The sequence below is a fragment of the Morus notabilis genome, unplaced genomic scaffold (assembly GCF_000414095.1).
Source record: "Morus notabilis unplaced genomic scaffold, ASM41409v2 Scaffold1960, whole genome shotgun sequence".
In the NCBI taxonomy this organism is placed as follows: Eukaryota; Viridiplantae; Streptophyta; class Magnoliopsida; order Rosales; family Moraceae; genus Morus; species Morus notabilis.
In genome coordinates, this window is record NW_010368052.1 from 3919 (window position 1) to 25281 (window position 21363).

Below are 21363 nucleotides of genomic sequence, written 5' to 3' on the forward strand. Positions count from 1 at the left end.
ATGCCACCTGTTGTTTCACCCACAGAAATAAATAAAAATAAAAATTACAAGAGAGCTTCTCTAGTAAGATAAAAAAAAATAACTATTTTTAGTTGTTAAATATGTATAAAAAACAGTCTATTTTACACATTTTTTTAATTGAATATAATTTTAACCTAATCTAACATTTAAAAACTCACATTACCAATAGCATTGACAGAAGAACTCCCAAATTACAAAATGAAAACCTATGGAGAAACACTTTACAGCTTTCACATTCTGGAGACAATAAAACGATAGGTGTACCGACTTCATTATTGATGAAAAAGTTGCGAGTCCAACACACTCACAAAAAAGAACAATTTATAGGTCTCAATATTGTCGTCATGTGGACTGTAAAGTACTATATATATATATATATATATATATATATATATATGGAGCTTTTTAAAGTAATTGAAATTTATGGAAGGCAATAAAGTATAATAATTTCGACCTCAAATGCTCAATCATTTAGCTCCTTAGCTTCCTTTCTCCATTTTTCATTTTCTTCGTAGATATATATATTTAGTTTATAAACAACATTTAGCTTATAAACAACATTTAGCTTACCTGCAAAACGAAAGCAGAAACAAAAACCATGGAGAAGAAAGAGCAAGATGTCAATACTAATAATGAACCTGAAATTCGCTACAGGGGTCTCAAAGCCATGCCTTTGATTATAGGTGATCTTAGCAAAACCTTTTTCTTTTTCTGTTTTGTTTTTTGTCGGTTTCACTTTAAGTTTTTTTTTTTTTTTTTTTTTTTTAATCACAACTACATAATTGATTTGAAACTATTTTGCAGGAAATGAGGCCTTTGAGAAGCTAGGGACAATTGGGACCTCAAACAACTTGTTGATTTATCTAACTACAGTTTTCAACATGAAGAGCGTAACTGCCAACACTCTTATCAACGTCTTCAATGGCACCGCCAACTTTGCTACTCTCCCTGGAGCCTTTCTTTGTGACACGTACTTTGGTCGTTACAAGACCTTAGGATTTGCTTCCGTGGCCTCTCTTTTGGTACACATATATATATATATACACACCTATACATACAAACAGTCATGTATAACGACACTTTTCCTTTGAAGGGAGTTAATTTACATGTTACAACAATTCAAATTGATGAACCCTTTTTTTTTTTTTTTTTTTTTTTGGTTGTAGGGAATGATGGTTCTAACACTAACAGCAGGAGTGACAAACCTACACCCTCCGTCCTGCGAAAACTCGAATAGCGGGGCATGTCAGGGTCCAACACCATGGCAATTGGCATTCCTATTTATTGGTTTCGGATTTCTTGTGATAGGAGGTGGTGGGATTAGGCCATGTAATCTGGCCTTTGGGGCTGACCAATTCAATCCCAATACCGAATCCGGGAAGAGGGCGATCAACAGCTTCTTCAATTGGTACTACTTCACCTTGATATTTGCCGTGATGATATCCATTACAGTAATTGTCTATATCCAGTCCAATATTAGCTGGACTTGGGGGCTGGCAATTCCCATGTTCCTCATGTTCTTATCCTGCGTCTTCTTCTTCGCGGGCACCAAAATTTATGTCAAAGTTAAGGCTAGTGGTAGTCCCTTGACGAGTGCAGTTAGAGTCATTGTGGCTGCTTTCAAGAAGAGGCATTTGAAGCACCCAGAGCAGCCTTGGCTGTCCCTCTTCAACCATATTCCCCCAAACTCTACCAACTCCAACCTTTCTTACACCGCTCAGTTCAGGTTAATGTTCATTATCATAACTTTTTCCTTCAACCCATAATATTTCTTTTCACAATTCTGTCCTTTTTCTATTGCATATCATTTTTTTTTTTTTACTTAATTCTTATTCTGTTTTGGCCAACTCAAGGTTCATGTTGTTATACTATTGAAGTTTGCAAAGCATAGTAAAAAAGCATATTCTCAAATCTTCAAATACAGTGTAATAAACTTTTTCTTTTTTTTTTTTACTAGGAATGTTTGACTAGAGGACTAAAACCTGCCCCACCATTGATTCATATATTTGCCAAGTTTTGTCTATTTGGAAATATGGTCAATAATGAGATCTCCAAGATATCTTTCATAATTAAATAATGATTATGCTTTTTATCGAAAAATGCAAAACTATCCTTTTATGAAGATCATCTTTTTATTATTCACATCTTAATCATAACTGTCCTTCGTTAATTTTTTAAAAAAATGTCTTTTTTTTTTTTTTTTAAATTTCAGATTCGTAGACAAAGCTGCAATAACTGAGGCTGATGACAAAATCAATCCGGATGGATCAACAGCCAACCCTTGGAGACTCTGCAGCATGCAGCAAGTGGAGGAAGTGAAATGCTTAATGAGAGTGATTTCCATTTGGGCCTCCTTCGTTTTGTTCTATGTTTCAATTACACAACTGCATAATTATGTGGTCTTCCAAGTCCTTCAAGCTGATAGGCATCTTGGCAACAGTGGCTTCAAAATTCCTGCCGCCTCTTATTCTGTCTTTACTATGATCACTGTCACAATTTGGATACCTATCTACGACAGGATCCTCGTCCCGAGGCTCCGAAAGTACACCGGGATAGACAGCGGCATAACGATTCTACAAAGGATAGGTGTGGGATTGGTACTTTCCATAGTGGCCATGATCTTATCTGGCCTAATTGAGGACAAGAGAAGAAGCTTGGCACTCTCAAAGCCAATAGGAAAGGAACCAAGAAGAGGGGCGATTTCTCCGCTTTCGGGATATTGGTTTGTGCCTCAGTTGGCAATTATGGGACTCTCCGAAGGATTTGCCGTCATTGGCTATATTGAGTTTTACTACAAGCAGTTCCCAGAGAACATGAGAAGCATTGGTGGCTCTTTCTTGTTTCTTGGCATGGCTATGTCAAGTTACTTGAGTGGCCTTTTGGTGTCAATAATTCACAGCACAACTTCTGGCTCTTCAATGGGAGATTGGTTCCCTGATGATCTGAACAAAGGGAAATTGGACTATTTTTATTACCTGATTGCCGCCTTGGGAGTCGTGAATTTCGCCTACTTTTTGGTGTGTGCCAAGTGGTACAAGTATAAAGAAAGCTCCGTCACTCCTCACGCCTTTGAAGTTGACATGACAAATACGAAACCTGAAAAGCCTGTTGCATAATAAAACCATAGAATAGTCTTACTTCCACATATGTTTGAATTTGAAGAAAGAGAGAGATCTTTGAAGGTCCTACTCTCATTGTGTATATCTGTCTTAATAGCAAAGGTGATGGAGATGAGAATACTATTTATTATTAATATATGTAGTTTTGATTTTAATCAACAGTTTGTGTTATTTTTGGGATTAAGATATTAGTTAATAGTACTAACAGTCAAAATTATATGAGTATCATTTCAATACCATGCCAATACGCTGACCACCTATTTGAATTAATATTGAAAACAGATTATTAGACCAATTGGTGCCCTCAAAAACACAGTTGAATTATGCAACAAGCTTAGAAAAAAATCGATTTTCTTCTTTAGGAGTGCTAAATACGAACTCGCTCTTACCATATTGTCACTCTATATTTAAGAGACAAACTAATATAATATAACAAGTCATTTTTCAATATCTTATTTACAAAACTGCCACCATCAATCATAACCCATTCTTCTATCTTTCTCATTCATATCTCCTTTTAACATTTTTCATTTTCTTTTTTCTTTTTTTTTAACTTTCTCTTACGATAAATATTTTTTTATTTCAATCCTTATGTGCTACAACTTAAAATAAAAATATTTTCATTTCTCTAAATTAGAAAATGGGTTCTGGGATGCCATTAAATTATAACGGAAGATTGGGCCCGTTTAGTTCGTTGATTCGAGTTGAAATGTGATTTAATGTGAGAACTTTTTACTGTAGTATAAAAGCTAGATGTAACTGTTTGTGGGAGCTTTTTACTGTAGCAAAGCTCGAATTATAAACTTGAATTAGTGAAATGTTCCCATGACAATTAAATGTGTAGTAAAATATAAGACAAAAATCGATTGATGTTTCATCCATTCCTCGATACTTAAAATTCCTCTACGTATATGATACATACAAATATTACTTTCAATAAATCAGGTTTCCAGTTAAGCTTTTTATTTGATTTTTTTCCCCCTGTAACCAGAGGAACGGGAAAAAAAAAAAAAAAAAAATTGTAGAAGATAGATGTTGGCCAAATGGTATAGTGGCAATTTATGTAAATAAGTTGCAAATTAAGTTGTGGTTTTTTTTCCAACTATTATCAGCTCTAACACGTATACCACGGCGCTCAATACATCATGATGTTGATCTAGCTAGGATCCTAGGAAAGTCATAGCACATTATTCTCTAGTTAATTAACATCTTATTAAATGGGATTTGGACATTTTAAGGTCATAAACTTCAATTTTAAAAGTTAAGTGGGGTGGTTGATTGTCTTAATTGTTTATTATTGTATTTAAATTATGTGGGATTTGGGTTTATTTTATATTTTATACGTACCCGCAAGATGGTGATATTTTTGGAATCACCAATCTTGTATTGGGTGAATTCAACCGCTTATTTAAGTTTGTTGCGCTATGATAAATACAAAAAATGAATTTTTGAATAATAATAAACAGTAACTATGCAGTAGAAAATAATCTTGTAAGAGTACTTGAAATACTTTGTCCATATCGGAATGTTGTTTTCCTTTGAATTTTCGAATGTACTCATCTAAAGAAAGAATCTCTTTTGCTAAGCAGTAGAGGCTACCTTTAAATTGAACCTCACTATCCCTAGACTTGGACAGTTACTTGTCATGAGCTTCCATATTAAAATGTCAATCTATTAAATGAAGTGGCACAATGTTCATATCATATATTGTTTATTATTATACTTATACAATGTGGGACTTAAGTTTATTTTCTCCTTTATAGTTATAGACCAAAAATAAAAAAAAAACAAAAAAACTATTACAAAATTGTACATTTCATTAGTTTGGATCAAATTAAGTGCTTAAAAATATATCCCCAACAAGATCAAGATCTTTTGTGCATTTGATTCAATCATCCAAAAACATCATAACCATTCAAATGATTCATGGATGGTTCAATCAGAATGGTCCAGATGAAAAGCTGATGACTTCGAGCCCGTTTGGTTGGAGGATTCATTCTCTGATTCGAATCATGGTTCATGGTTTGCTATAGTATTTTTCCTCATAAAAAACGCACGTAAATCGAAAATGGTTATAATCCATGAACTAAACGGGCTCTTCATATTATGTGTTGCTTTTTCCTATTATGTTTGATTCTTTGAATAATTCTCAACCAATTACTTAGACCTTCTGTGTAGAAAATAAAATGAAATTGGAAGACGTTAAGAGCAAAGCACATACTAAAAGTGCAAGAACATTCCAAAAATCAGCTTAGATCATGCTCTAAAGTTAAAGGAAACTTGATCATGCAATGTCCACTTCAATGCCGTATATCTAGCCACTATTTTATTACAAGTTTAAGCACAAAATAAAGCTGTACCCTTAATAATTAATGTGTTTTTCAGGGTAACTAAAAGAAACATTTGAACATGCAAAAATGCAATGTTGAATGTCCACTTTCATCTCTCTCTCCCTTTCTCTCTCCTCATTTGTCATTCGTACATAATCTCATTAATCATGAAATAAATCTCTCGATGGTCCAAGTAATTCAGTGCATGAGTCTAAATTTTTACTCTATTAATATCTTTTTGACAAATATATATAGTTATTTAACTAAAAAAAGATATTAATTAAGAGTAAAGAATATAAATCTAGACTCATGTACTCTAAAAGATATTTACCTCATTTTCTCATTCTCTAAATTAACCCAAAATTTGGATTTTGATCACCCCAAAATGAATAAATTAAAGGAAGAAACAAACAAACAGAGAAAGTAGCAGCTGGATGTTAAAATCAGGCAAAATAAGTGCAATAATGCTGTAGACGGGTAAAGTAGGAAGGATTATAAGTTCCACTCTCTCTTGTAGTCGATTGGCTTTGAATTCAAGATACGTTTTAGTTTATAAATTCAAAATTATGATTCAAAATTATTTTCGATTTATGTGTATTTTTATGAGAAAAAATACTGTAATGGACCACGAACCATGATTCGAATCATGACACGAATCTACTAATCATGACTTTAACTCATTCAAAACTCATGAAATACTCATTGAAACAAATATATGCTCGGATCGTGATTAGTGGGAAAGCTTTCTTTTTTTTTTTATTAATTGGTGTGACATAATAATATAGAAAAATAGTTACATTTGTAGGAGAATTTGGTTTCACAAAATTAATTGTGACGTCCTTACTACGCTTTGTATGGCATATTTATATGTAAAACTCAAATTCTAAACTCGAATCGGTAAAATGAACGGGGCATTTGAGTTTTACTACAGTAAAAAACTCTCAGAAACACACATTTAACTTTTTTACTGCAATAAAAAGTTCTCACATAAAGTTACATCTCAACTGAAATTAAAAACTCGAATCAGCGAACTAAACTGACCCTTAATTATTTTTAAATTTACTTTAGTTGAAAAAAATATTTTTTCTTACCTCTTATTTTGCATATTCTTTATTTTTTTAGGATTACTTTTCTATAGGTAGAAAAAATTTTACAATAATATGTGATATATATATATATATATATATCTCGTTAAGCTCAAAAATGGTTTATAAGGTTTACCCTCAATCTTATTTTAGTTCGTGACTTTTAAAACTTCACATAGTTGATTCCTGAGGTTTTGTTTTGTTTCAGTTTTGATCCAACTTCCTGTTAGGTGTTAAATATTTGATGGAATTTGTGAAAATTAAGGACCAAAATTAGAAACATCTAAAGTTAGAGACTAAACCAATACAAAAAATGAAAGTTAATTTCCATAAATTGTCTCTAAACTTTAAATGTTTTTAATTTTAATCCATAATTTACACAGTCTTCGTCAAATATTTAACACCCAGTTAATGGAAGAATCAAAAGTGAAACATAGTAAAATTTTAGGGATCAACTGTGGGACATTTTAAAATTAAAAACTAAAGTGAAATTGCGAGTAAACTTCAAGGACTATTTATGGAATTAACCCATATATTTAATATTTAACTATTAATTATTAAATTTACTTAATTATTAATACTTTTTACGTACAAATATTTCTAATTACTTAATTTTTACATTACTTAATTTTTTGTTTTATATGACATATGTATACGTGGAATATATATATATATATATATATGATTTGCAGATTAATTTGAGTATGATTTTATGGAATTTTTTAAAAATTTCTTTTTTAGAAGTATACGTAAGGAGAGAGTGATACTTATTACAAGAAGAAAAACATGCTAAGAAATTTAAAACTCAAATAAATGATAATCCATCAATAAATAAAAAAAACCAATAATTATTTTTTAAGATCTAAAACAAATCAATGTATTATTCAAGAAATTAAGTTTCTTAACTGTAACTTAAGTGTAGTATCCTATTTAAACCAAAAAAAAAAAAAATGTGAATGATTAGCCAAGAAAAGCCAAACAATGTGAATATACAATGACTAAAAAAAAAGTGAAAAATAGTCGTTTTCTGAAATATGTTAGCGTTAAAAATATAATAGGTTTACTGCAACAAACAACAATAGCAATAATAATTAGGGATCACAACGGGGCGGGAGGGGAGCAGGGAATGATTTACCATTTCCATCCCCACCTTCTAAAATTATCCTCATCCCCGCTCTCATTCCCACTTAAGGAGAGATGGGGGCGGAGTCGGGAATTCCCCGTTGGGGGGTGTTCCCCGCACCCGCTCTATTACCATCGAATGTAATTAAGTATTTCAAAATTATTTTAACTTAAAGTAAAAATAGAGTAGAAATTCAATATAAGTTTAGACCAAAATCAAAAATTTCTCAATACAAACTAAATTCAAAACATATGCAAAAAAAAAAAAAAAAAAAAAAAAAAAAAAAAAAAAAATCAAAAAAAAAGAAAAAAAAAAAAAAAAAAAAAAAAAAAAGTTGTGAAGCCAAGAAATTAACACATATGCAAAAAAGTATATGTATGTATATTTATATAAAATATATTATATTATATATAACATATGTATATCGGAGCGGGAGCGGGGTGGGGAGTGCTTCATCTGTCCCCGGCCCGCTAAAATTCAGGGGTAAAATTTTGTCCTCATTTCCATCTCCATCCCTAATTATTATTCTTCATTCCCGCTTTATTCAATGCGAATTCCCGTGAGGCTTCGTCCCATGAAGATAATAATAATAATAATAATAAATAAATAAAAAGTAAATCAGTAGTCAAATAATTAAACTATTATCAAGCATAGGTTTGACATTCAATCACCATTTGTATATAGGTTGACATCGAACATTTATGGACATCTATTCAATCATAGTTGGTGAGATATATTAACCCTTATACATTCGAACCGTAACGTCATTATAGATTTGAATCGCGATAAAAAGACAAAGCATTATGACATTTATTTATTTATTTACACACAAGTCACTCACTCATAGTTGCATCAAAAAGTCAGCTCATAGTTTTTAACAGAAAATCTAAATAGAAATTTAAATTTTTTATGAAAAAATATTGTAACAAAAAGATTAAATTGTATTGTAAATATGCAATCTTAAGTTAGATAAATTATCACCACCTCAAGTCAGTTTTGGAAGATCGCACTTTGTTGATGTTTTACGATGTATATGTACACGAACTTAATTTGAACTATTTTCATTTCTCTATTCTCTATTAACATGTTTGTTTAACCATATTAGAGCACGCTATTATATAATAATATATTAGTATAATATTTTAATGTAATTATTGTATTGTATAAATTAATACAGAAGTTAAATTAATATTGTTTATGTCATACTATAGAATACGACTAATTTTTTTTGTATATTGTATTGTATTATTTTGTAACAGATCCGTATTTATATTGGAGTTGGGCACAACTGAGGGCCGGGGTCAGACCAATAGGGTCATTCCGGAACCTAAATTATTTAAAAATTGAGGAGCACAATGCAAATTTCTATTCTTTAAAAATTAAATTTTGACCATAAATGTTTTTAAAAATTAAATTATTGACCCTAAAAATTTTTCAAAAATTGCTTTTTTAACCCTCAAAATTTTTGAAATTATAAATTTTAACTTTTTATACAATATATTATGACACAAAATACCATATTGTATTATAATAATACAACACAATACAATATATAAAAATACAATATGTGTACAACATGGCTTATATTTATTGTAGATATTGTTTGACGCCGAGTTATTAATTGGGTCGGGTGGGTAAGGAAAAGTTGGACACATTTCATTCATGCAGGTGTTGAGGAAGAAATAAAGAATTAAAAAAACAAAAAACAAAAAAGCGTAAAAGAAAGAGAAGGGTAACATTAAATGGACATTTAATTTATAGATTTAAAATCATATTTCAGAACTATTTTTAATTTATGTGTGTTTTTATAATAAAAAAAATACTGTAACAAATCACAAATTATAATTTAAATTATGATACGAATATTTATTCTAAACGTAGCATAAATTTGGCAAAGAAGAGAAAGTGTCTCTGTCTTACAGGAGCCGGGAAAGCGGCTTTGCAACACATGAGTCTTCATGGCTCCCAAGTGGCTTGACCGTTGCGACGTGGCCCAAGGCCCCAAAACGCCATTCAATTGAAACGTATGCTTTATTTATTCATATTCACATTTCACGCGGTTTATAACTCTTGCGTTATAAATTGGCCACACTTGCCTTTTCTTTGTTTTTCTTTTAGGCTATTAATTTTCTTATACCTTTGTATCCTGCTTATTTTAAGGACCTAGTTGGTACGCATGATTAAGGAGGATTAAATATGATTAAATTTAATATTGTGTTTGGTGAATATTTTTAAAAGACTGGATTAGATAAATTTTTGTTCAGTCCATTATTAAATCCATTTAAAAGGAAATGTTGTTATCCCCTAGTGAATCATGGGATAACTTTTAACTAAAGCACAACATGAAAAGTTTAGGTAAAACACCTTTGTATTTTGAAATTTGGGTCTAATTGTAACAAATTTAATATATATTTTTTTTTTCTGTTTCTTTCAAGTGCATTTAGGTACTTTTGAGTTTAATATTAATCCAGAAAAATGTATGAAATTATTTTATTTTATTTTATTATTTTTTTGCTGAGATTGTTTACCAAATAAGGAATCAACCCAAAATTACACGGAATTGAATAACCTGCCAAATGAGGCATGCTTTCATGGATTTGAATGATGGGGGCCCCATCAAACAGTACTAGTGGAGATAGAATAGAGAATAATCTTCTCTTCTTCCTGTGCTTATAATTTATGGAAAGACAGCTTTGTATAAGTAGGGAACAAATATAATGAATACACCATATTAGTTGCATGTTTTGCGTGAGAAACCAACAATGGCGTCACAAGAAGAAACCCAGGAGAGGAATAACAAGTCAAGGACAGAATATGAACATGAAGAGGTTCAGTACAATGGCAACAAATCCATGCCTTTCATTGTGGGTTAGTGGCACAATCTTTTCAGCTCAAAACCACCACAATAATTTCTTTTCTTTTCTCAGTTGGTTTCTTATTTTTAATGTCGAATACCAAGTATATTTTGATTCATAGTTTGAACCATAATTTAAATGTTTTTGCTACAGTGTATTCTCTTGTAAAAATTTAAATTTTTATTTAAATTTATAAACTAAACGGGTGATTAATCTGAATGAAATGTTACCATTTGCAGGCAACGAGGTATGTGAGAAGCTAGGGAATATTGGCACGACGAACAATCTTTTGGTGTATCTAACAACCGTATTCAACATGAAAGCCATCACTGCAACAACTATTGTCAACCTCTTCGGCGGCACCTGCAACTTCGCTGCTCTGCCTGGAGCCATTCTCTGCGACACATATTTCGGTCGCTACCGCACTCTGGGATTTGCTTCAATATCGGCTTTCATGGTATATTCTAGTATATATATCGCTATAATCTTATCACATGACAATAATAAAACGTTCTGTATAACGTTAAAATTATGTAAATTCTGTAAATTTGAAATAACTATATATCTTGTTCTATTTTATTCTTGTTATCTCGTGACGTGTCATGAAACTATTTTCTATGAAAATATCAATGTACCCCATTTTGGTTTTTTTTTTTTTTTTTTTTAAGTTTCTTCTTTTTTTGTTTCTAGGGAATGTTGGTACTCACACTAACCGCGGCAATTTCAAAGCTACATCCTTTTCATTGTGACAAAGAAAAGAGTGAAACTTGCCATGGCCCCACACCATTGCAAATGGCAATTTTAGTAAGTGGGTTTGCACTAATGGCCATAGGATCTGGTGGAATAAGACCATGTAACTTAGCCTTTGGAGCCGACCAATTCAATCCCAATACAGAATCTGGAAAGAAAGGAATCAAGAGATTCTTCAATTGGTACTACTTCAGCGTAACCTCAGCCATGATTATTTCCTACACAATCATTGCATATGTGCAGTCTAGCAGGAGCTGGGCTTTGGGGCTAGCAATTCCTACCTTGTTGATGCTGTTATCATGCCTGCTCTTCTACATGGGATCACGAGTTTACGTGAAAGTGAAGCCTAGCGGTACAAGTCCCATGACGAGTGCAGTACGAGTCGTGGTGGCTGCGGTCAAGAAAAGGCGATTGAAGCACTCTCCAGAGCAGCCATGGCTGTCCCTTTTCAGCCCTATTGATAACACTTCTATCAACTCCAAGCTTCCCTACTCCAATCAGTTTAGGTACCTTAATCCCTCTAATATTAACAAATCTTCGTTCTTTTTTTTTAACGTTGAGAATTGCAGGATTTGATTCTACGACTCTCATGCCTCGGTCATTTCACCAATTCTAGTTTTTAATTTTAGATTTTTACAATAAAAAGCTCTCAGAAAATGTTACATCTAACTTTTTCTGCTACAGTGAAAAGCTCTCAGAAAATATCACATCTCAGCTCGAATTAAAAACTCAAATCCACGAAGTGAATGAGACCCTCAGTGTAGAATTAACACTAGATTATACCTGCAATTACCTTTTTACTTATAAATCAATTACTTGTTTACCTTGCTTGGTGACACTTAAAGCGCAAAATGAAGAGTGACGATCTACTTAAAACGTTGCCAATTAAGGCCCTCATTCTTCTCACTTTTTGAATTGGAAAACAATAAATGAAAGTGTTAACCAAGCAAGGCCGAATGTGGCTATATGTTTACAACTTCTAGTTCCTTAATGTGCAAAAAAGTGATCTTTGTTACAAGATAGATATCATATTCCAAATTAACTTTAATCTACTTTCTTATTTCTTTTTTTTTTTTTCAGATTTCTGGACAAAGCTGCAATAATTGACACCGGAGACGCCATTAATCCAGATGGGTCAGCAGCCAATCCATGGAGATTATGCAGCATGCAACAAGTAGAGGAAGTGAAATGCTTAATGAGGGTGGTTCCCATATGGACCACAGCCACTATATACTACATTGCAATGACCCAACAACAGATTTTTGTAGTTCTCCAAGCTCTACAATCCGACAGGCATTTTGGCAACACAAAATTCCAAATCCCGCCAGCAAGTTACTCAATCGTCATCATGATTGGTGTCGCCCTCTGGATACCTATCTACGACCGGATCATCGTGCCAACGCTCAAGAGATTCACCGGCTTAAAAACCGGCATAGCACTCCTCCAAAGGATGGCATTTGGGATGGTTCTCGCCGCGGCGTCCATGCTTATATCCGGCATAGTTGAAGAGAGGAGAAGAAGTTTGGCTCAAACAAAACCTATTGGAATAGAACCAGGAAGAGGAGAAATTTCTCCCGCTTCCGGGTTTTGGTTGGTACCTCAGTTGGCACTCATGGGATTTTCTGAAGCATTGACAATAATTTCCCATATTGAGTTATACTACAACCAATTCCCAGAAAACATGAGAAGCATAAGTGGTTCTTTACTATACATTGGTTTTGGAGTGTCACATTACTTGAGTGGCCTCTTGGTTTCAGTAGTTCACCACTTTACCAGAACTAAATCTGGAGAGGCCGGGGATTGGTTGCCTGAGGATCTTAACAAGGGAAGATTGGATTATTTTTATTACTTGGTTGCCGCATTGCAGATCTTAAATTTGGTATATTTTATGTTCTGTGCAAAGAGGTATAAATACAAAAGGAGTACAAGTAATGCCCTTGGAGCTGAGAATTGACATAAAGATTATATGCAATCTCTGATGCCTAAACAGTTTAATATGTCATGTTATATAAAGTTATAACTAAGCTACACTAGCTTGTTTCATATAAATTGTCACATCAACTACACTAGCTGGTTTTATAATAAACTTTACATTACGACTCATTCGTTTCAACCGTATCTTCTTTTTACTTTAACACTAAATTTTTAATTTTAAAAAATGAGATCTTGCATCTGAAAATCCGTGTAAATTGTTGTCAAATGGCTTTCAGACGTTTAGTGCACGAATTTTTATACAAAATAGGCCCAAAACTTTTTGTTTAATTGGCAAGTTAGACAAATTTTAAATTTTAACATTTGAGATTCTAAGTGTCCATTATCAATCGTTTGTTTAATATTGATTGGAATATATATTGTCTAAGACTGTCGAATTTACGATCCTAAATCATGTCAGAAATAAAAGTTAAGTGCACCAATGCAATATCCATCCAGCTACAGTTTTTTTAATGTTATTCAAACTGCTTATATAAGCTGAACAAGTTGAGCTAGTTTAATCCCCTTCACTCCTTATTAAAGAAACCATACAGCTAAGAAAATTTACATTTGAAAGTGAAATGTCCATTTCAGATTATTGAATATTAAGGCCCTGTTCACTTCGCTGATTCGAGTTTAGAATTTGAGTTTTTCTACAGTAAAAAGCTCTCATAAACAATCACATCTAACTTTTTTGCTACAGTAAAAAGCTCTCACATAAAGTCACATCTCAACTCGAATTCTAAACTCGAATCAGCGAAGTGAACGGAGACACCACTAAATTTCAAGTCAAGCAAAAAATAAAACTATCCTTGAGAAAGTGCTTGTACAGTAACTAAAACCGGTTGGTTAAGATTATAGTGCTTCCCACTATATCTACTTCAAAGGTGACACAAAGGAAGAATCTCTTTTAATTACACTTTTTGGTGCTAGCTTTTGTTTTCCTTTTTGCCTCCAAGTCCAAGCTATTTCATTAGTTCCTCATGCAAATCTAGGAATAAAATCTCCTAGTGGTCCACCTAAGAGGATTAATAATTTTGTGGTTGATAAAGTTAGGAGGGAATAATATGTATAAAAATTGATCACTTGCTCTTTAGTACTAATCCATTGGATTTCGTTTTCTTTGGATTATTTTCCTTGTTGAGTCACTTTTTCCATTTGGGTCTATATGACAATTGACAAGAAAATATCGCACCAAAACAATCTTGTACACCTTGTAACTGATCATGTAAGGCCGAGTAAATGTCATGCAATGATGCAAACTATAATCTTAATTATAAGTTGGCCACCCACTTATTATCTGATTTTTAGGTCCGAATTAATTCGTGAAGAGAAGCCTTCTTTGGTAGGATATTAAAAAAAAAAAAAAAGGATTAGTTCATTTTGGCTCGTGAATTATGTAATTTGTCTCATTTTGATACTTGAACTTTGAAATGTTACAAATAACACTTCCAAACTATGCAACTTGTCCTATCTTAACCCCTTGGTCACCAATACCATTAAATCTTGACATAATGACGAAAATGACCATTTTTGACCTTTTGGCTCTATATTTGTTTTTAGGATATAGTTTGAAGGTAAAATCCATAAATTACGTTTCTGCAATATACAAGTTTTACTAATTTTATTCTTTCACAAATTTTTTTTAGAGAAGTTATATGAAAATTTCTACTCAAATTGGCAGCTTGACATATATTACCTTGTGCATTTAAAAAATAAAAAAATAAAAAAAATAAACATGGCCGTGAAAAAATGGCTGTAAATACTTTCAAATAGTACTGACAACGTTAGGATTTAGTTGAAAAAGGGCAAGGGCTAAACTGATAAATACAATTTGTCTAAAATTCCTTTTTTAAACGATCATGTGAGGATCATGTGTTTCATTTTGTAAACATTTAACGGTTTTGATGATGAAAAGATTAAAAGGGTGCCAGTTGCATATCGTTCAGAGATGTGATTTGCAATGTTTCAAAGTTCTAAAGTTAAAATGGAACAAATTGCATAGTTCATGGCGCTAAAGGTAAAATTAACCCTGCAAAAAAAAAAAAAAATACATTAATATTAATATTGAGTAGTTTTGAACCGTCAAATTTTAATCAAATTTTTTTCTAAAAATTTTTTAACTTTAATACAATTTTGATAGGATCTAACAATTCAAATATAGGTTGTACGAATAGGGTTATCTTTTCTTAGACTCTACCCTAAAATTCTATTCTTAAGAATAAATAGATGAAAAACCTCTAGCTAATATTACTATAATTATGGAGAATTCTTTAGTGGAGTACAAAATAATACAGTGTTAGTAATCATATATTGTTTTGCTCGTCATATCACACAAAAATCTTAAAAATTTAACGGAACTTGATAAATCTAATGTTTTGAAACTACCCATATTAGAAGGATATTTTTCATATCCTATTCTAAAATTTCTCCAAAGATTTTTTTCTTTTTGTTTTGAGAAATATTTATATATAAAAAAAATTTTGGACCATGGAAAAGACACGCAGCACCAACCTGTAACAATGTGTTGCAGCTGCAAAAGTGATGCCATGATCGTGATGCGCAATGGCATCTACCACATCATTTTTTTCAATTTGATTAGTACTGTTGGTGGAGTGATCGGCATGTCCCACCGATCACTGTTCCGGTGGGCATGTGCCGATCAGCCGCCTTCGCTTCACCGACTATACTTCTGCGTCGAAAAGTCAGGCCGCCTTCAGCCCCTATTCGGACCACCTCCGGCTACTATTTCACATCGTGATAGCTCAGTGCAAGCCTTAAATGGCCGAAAACTAAGGAGCGCGCAAATTCCAAACACCGTGTGGGCTCTAGTCGATTTAGACTCACCCCACCATTGAATAAATGCGGTAAAAGAACCATTGATTAATGACACTTGTCTTATTTCCTGACACGTCCATACAGCACATGAACCCCATGCGGGTTACGAGTCCTACCCAAACCCAACCGCAAAGTTTAGTTGATGAATTCAAAATCATGATTCAGAACTAATTCTTAATTTACATGTATTTTTTGTGAGAAAAAATATTGTAACAAGTCACGAACCATAATTCGAACCATGGTACGAATTCTTAAACCAAATGCTCCCATAATCATTTATTGAGGTAAAGATAAATTCTCCATCCGACTTTTACCAATTCATTAATTGCACTAGATCAGAAAACTTTAACTTAAGCGTCGAAGTGCCTTTGGCATATACCATATCATTGTCCCCTCACTCTAAAACCTTCTCTTATATATCAGTGCAGGTTCGCCCGAACCTAACTTGAGATCGAAAAATGACCAGAAGAGGCGGAGAATCCGAGTCCGACTATAGATTTGGATATCAACAATTACAATGTTATTACTTACGTTTGAAATTATAAAACAGAGAAGTAGTAATCATGTTCTTTTCATACTCCTTTCTACTTCATTACTTTACATTATATTGAACTTAACTAGACAATCTCCGGTCGCTATCCACTCATGTTAGTAGAACATTGACTAAGATGATCCACAAAATGGTATTAGAAATAAAGATTATTTTTCTAATTCTTGTCCCACCAAAAATTTCGAGGGAATCCGTGAGCTCTTAGCATCACAAGAGATGAGGGGTGGCAACACGCAAGAACTTGGGAGACGAGAGATTTTTAAGGCTACAACGAGCTTAATTACGACAAGTCTAAAATATAGTTGAAGTTATGATTTGGGCTGTAAAAACTTTGAGTCAAGAATTAGAAAGGAGACAGATATCTTAGAGTGTATGAGTCTGAATTTTTATCGCTTAGTCTTAATTAATATCTTTTTTAGTTAAATAATTATATTAATTAAAAGGGTTTAATCAAAATTAGAGATAAAAATTTAAATCCATACACTCTAAAAATAAGTTCAGCAATATTCTCCGATAGTTGTTATTAGTATTTCAGTCTTATGCTTACTCTACAATTAGTCTTTCAACTTTGACATATTATCTTATAGAAAAGATAAAGTTCAAACTTTTTTACTATTCCAAATTAAAACTTGCAAATCCACAGTGTTTTATTAAAGTCATGTTAGCTTCGTTTGTTTATTCATCTGATTCAGACTTGGTTCAACCGGGTGTTATTCCTCGCTTTGTAACTCTTTTGATCGTGCTGATTTGGCTTAATAAAATTGCTTACCTTCCCTTAAATTTAATTATAAATAAAAAATAAAAAATAAAATAAAAAACGTGTAAGCATCGCTATAAATTGCCCCCACACCCACATGTGAGAAAAAAAGTACTGATCAATTCCAACAAATTTCATTAGAACTAATTAGATCACGACGGTGACAACCTCCACCATCAGTGGATAAAAACAAGCACATTTCAAAGTACATATCCAATAAGCATCTCAGATTTTAAAATATAAAATAAAATCAAGCATTACCCAGTAGTGAGTATTAGAATGAAATTGTGATCAAGTGGCAACCAAATGAGGAACGTACAAAGTAAGTGCACTCCCCATTATTAGTTTTTCTGCGACAAGGAATATCTTTTCAGCATTTTTTAGCTTTTAGCATTCAGTCCCTTTTCTATCCTCTTTTGTTACTTTTTTTGCCCATGATTAAAGATCACATTTCACGTGTCTTAACCAACTTGGAAAATATGTGGTGCTCAAGTATTATTCACATTAATAGTAATGTTACAAGGCACTGTTTAACACCATCCATCAATAGAAAGTGAATTCTGCAATGTGAATTTTGTAAGTGGAGTCCACCTTCTATTAATGATGATGCTTAACAACCGATTATGTTATTAAGATTTTTCTGTTCAGAAAGATATATTGATATCTTGATGATGGTCCAAATAAACCTGACAACCCTTAATGGAACAAATAATGTGCGCAATGAACTATCAAGATCAAGAAAAAAAAAATTCTACGGTGAGACAATCGTCACAATGGTATGGCTTATGGACACATAATATGGCATTGGTGAATATTATTACTCATGTATAACCGATATTTCAATTAAGTTTTCATTCTCTAGAAAACTCATCTACCAAACTCTCCACTCTATTTTAGTAAAAACAATAAATAAAAAGAAACTATAATAATAATAATAATAATAATAATAATAATAATAATAATAATAATAATAATAAAACAAAATATACAACTCGGATGCTATGTTCAACAGAGCAAAGGCCACTAAAAAGCAGAAACTGAAAGAGTTGGTAAAGTTTAAAAATAGGTCGAGCACAAAACTTTTTGAATCATATGTATATGGTTAATTGCCACATAAATGGGGTGTCCCACCATAGAATTTTCCCAAGAAAAATTAGAGATTTTGGCTCCAACTATTTATCACTATATATACCCTAAGACAGAAAAGTTGAGAAAACTAGTTGAGAAAACTAACTTCAAACACGGAGATGAATTTGGGAGAAACCACGGACAAGAATGAGAAAGCTGATTCATCTGAGGACACTAAGGTTACCTAGAGAGGATGGAAAGCCATGCCATTTGTCATGGGTGAGTTTGAGTGAATTTGGGTTTTTCTTTTCTTTCTTTTTTTTTCAATATTTCTTTTTTTTTTCTTTCTAAATGTACATAATATTTCAGGAAATGAAACTTTTGAGAAGCTAGGAACTATTGCTACTTTGTCAAACCTTTTGGTCTATCTCACAACTGTTTTCAACACGAAGAGCATTACAGCTGCAAAGATCATGACCATCTTCATTGGCACCACCCAAGTGGCCACCTTGGTTGGAGCTTTCCATTGTGACACCTATTTTGGTCGTTACAAGACATTAATCTTTGGTACAATCGCTTCACTTATGGTACTAATTATAACAATATCCACACACCAGTTTTTATCATACTCAACATGAAACTTGGAAACATAATACTATTCTGAGAAATTGACTTCTAGATTAAGCTGTTGTTATATGCAGAACAAAGAGAATTAAGATGGTTCAGTTTAACGATCGAGTGAGGTGGTCTAGTGGTAATGGATTACCATGATGGGTTTGTGGTTAATTTTCGAGTGTTGGATGGTCTAGGGTTTTAAATGGGAAGATTTACCAGCACTCGATTTAAAATGCTTGGTACCACGCCCCCACGTATCCATATTGCTAGCACCTCTCTCCTTTTCTTTTTCAAGGGACTACTTGTAATAGGCCTAACAGCAATTATCAAGGAAATGCATCCTTCTCATTGTGGCACTGAACATAGTTATACATGCAAAGGACCAACAGCTGGGCAAATGGCATTTTTATTAACCGGTTTCGGACTACTAGTTGTCGGTGCAGGCCGGATCCGGCCTTGCAACTTGGCATTCGGAGCTGACCAATTCAACCCCAAGACAGAATCTGGAAAGAAGGGAATAAACAGCTTCTTCAATTGGTACTATTTCACCTTCACTTTTGCCAATGTAGTGTCCTCAACACTCATTGTTTATGTCCAATCAAACATAAGCTGGTCTTTGGGTTTAAGTATCCCACCAATTCTTATGTTCATATCCATTGTACTCTTCCTTATGGGCTCCAAAATGTTTGTGAAAGTGAAAGCCACAGGAAGTCCATTGGCCAGTGTGGCACAGATCATTGTGGTTTCTATTAAGAAAGGGAGATTGAAGCTGCCAGAGCAACCATGGATCTCTCTCTACAACTATATGCCTCCTAAATCCATTAATTCCCATCTTACTTACACAGATCAATTCAGGTAAACCGTGTCCTAAGAGCATCTTCAATGCAGTACTAAATTAGTGTGCTAATATCAGTATTAGCATTCGAATAGAAAAATTACTCTCTAATGCATTTCTGTTTTTGGTGCTATATGGCAAATTTAGCACTAAATATAACATATTGCTGAGTTTTGGTATTTGATAAGTGTTACTAGTCGATGTATTGCCTTTTCCATCTTATCATTACAACATTGATAATTTCAAATTGCGTTAAAAGTAAAAGTCTATTTTAATAATTTGCAAAGTTTAATGACTACGAAAAAAAAAAGAGAGTAACATGCCATTTTCATAAATCATTATGCATTGGAGCACAAATCATACTAAGATATCAAATATGCCATTTTCACGAACCCTTTCTTTGAGTTCAAACTTTTTCATTAACTGGCGTATATTGACGTCACCAGATTTCTCAACAAAGCAGCAATTATGACTCCACATTCACCATCTGATCCTTGGAGACTTTGTAGTGTACAACAAGTGGAAGAAGCGAAATGCCTACTGAGAGTAGTACCAATATGTTTAGCAGCTGTTGTTTACCAGGTTGCCTTAGTCCATCAGGATACCTATGTTGTCTTCCAAGCCCTTCAATCCGACAGGCGCCTTGGAAGCAATAATTTCGAGATACCAGCAGCTTCTTACTCCGTCTTCTCCGTGCTGAGCTTGACAATATTCATTCCCATCTATGACAGAATCATTGTCCCTTCACTTCAAAGGCTTAGTAGAAAAGAAGGTGGCATAACACTCCTTCAGAGAATAGGCATAGGCATCTTTATCTCCATCCTCACCTCGTTAGTATCTGCGCGCTCTAACGAAGCCAACCATTGGAATCAGGCCTAGAAGAGGTGCCATTTCATCCACGTCGGCCTCATGGCTGATCCCTCAGCTTATGTTATCGGGACTCACCGAGGCATTTGCAGTGATAGGCCAAGTTGCTGGGTCTTTAATCTCTTGTGGCTTGGCAGTCTCAAGTTATTTGACTACCTTCTTGATAACAATTAATTGTTCACAGGACTACCAAGGAGTCTCCAAGTGGGAATTGGTTGCCTGAAGATCTTAACAATGGGAGACTAGATTGCTTCTATTACATGGTTGCTGGTTTAGGGGCCTTCGACTTTGTGTACTTTTTAGTGTGCGTTGGTACAGGTACAAAGGTTCGGTGGAAAATGCCGTTGAAGCCTAAAACGGATTCTGAGAAACCTGCTTATAGGCCATAGATTGTATTAACAAGGGCGGAACTAGAAAAATAAGTCGAGGGATCGGGAGCTGCTGCCATAGAGAAGAAATAAAATTTCAGGTGGGGCAGCCATTTATCCTCGACTTACATGACTCCGCCCCTGATTGTATATGAATTATGACAAGGGCTCTGAGAATACGGTTCCGGTGACCTCATTATTTGCTCCCCAT

At 33.4% G+C, this 21363-nt stretch overlaps 3 protein-coding genes across 3 annotated transcripts; all 3 read left to right on the forward strand.

Annotated features, from left to right (window-relative positions):
* Window positions 1-435: 435 nt before the first annotated feature.
* Window positions 436-3368, forward strand: LOC21393387 (protein NRT1/ PTR FAMILY 2.11). The gene is made up of 4 exons (XM_010114274.2): window positions 436-704; window positions 826-1043; window positions 1188-1747; window positions 2234-3368. Exons 1-4 carry the CDS (start codon window positions 620-622, stop codon window positions 3135-3137), a joined length of 1767 nt encoding a protein of 588 aa, XP_010112576.1. The 5' UTR covers window positions 436-619; the 3' UTR covers window positions 3138-3368.
* A 7072-nt stretch (window positions 3369-10440) lies between these two features.
* On the forward strand, window positions 10441-13237 carry LOC21393388 (protein NRT1/ PTR FAMILY 2.11). The gene is made up of 4 exons (XM_010114275.1): window positions 10441-10546; window positions 10773-10990; window positions 11224-11789; window positions 12364-13237. Exons 1-4 carry the CDS (start codon window positions 10441-10443, stop codon window positions 13235-13237), a joined length of 1764 nt encoding a protein of 587 aa, XP_010112577.1.
* Window positions 13238-18400: 5163 nt separating this feature from the next.
* Window positions 18401-21241, forward strand: LOC21393390 (protein NRT1/ PTR FAMILY 2.11). Its single transcript, XM_024176187.1, is given in 7 exon segments — window positions 18401-18448; window positions 18716-18746; window positions 18837-19054; window positions 19378-19937; window positions 20364-20759; window positions 20761-20953; window positions 20955-21241. Coding segments are annotated over 7 exon segments (1665 nt in total). The 3' UTR covers window positions 21174-21241.
* The last annotated feature ends 122 nt before the right edge of the window (window positions 21242-21363 follow it).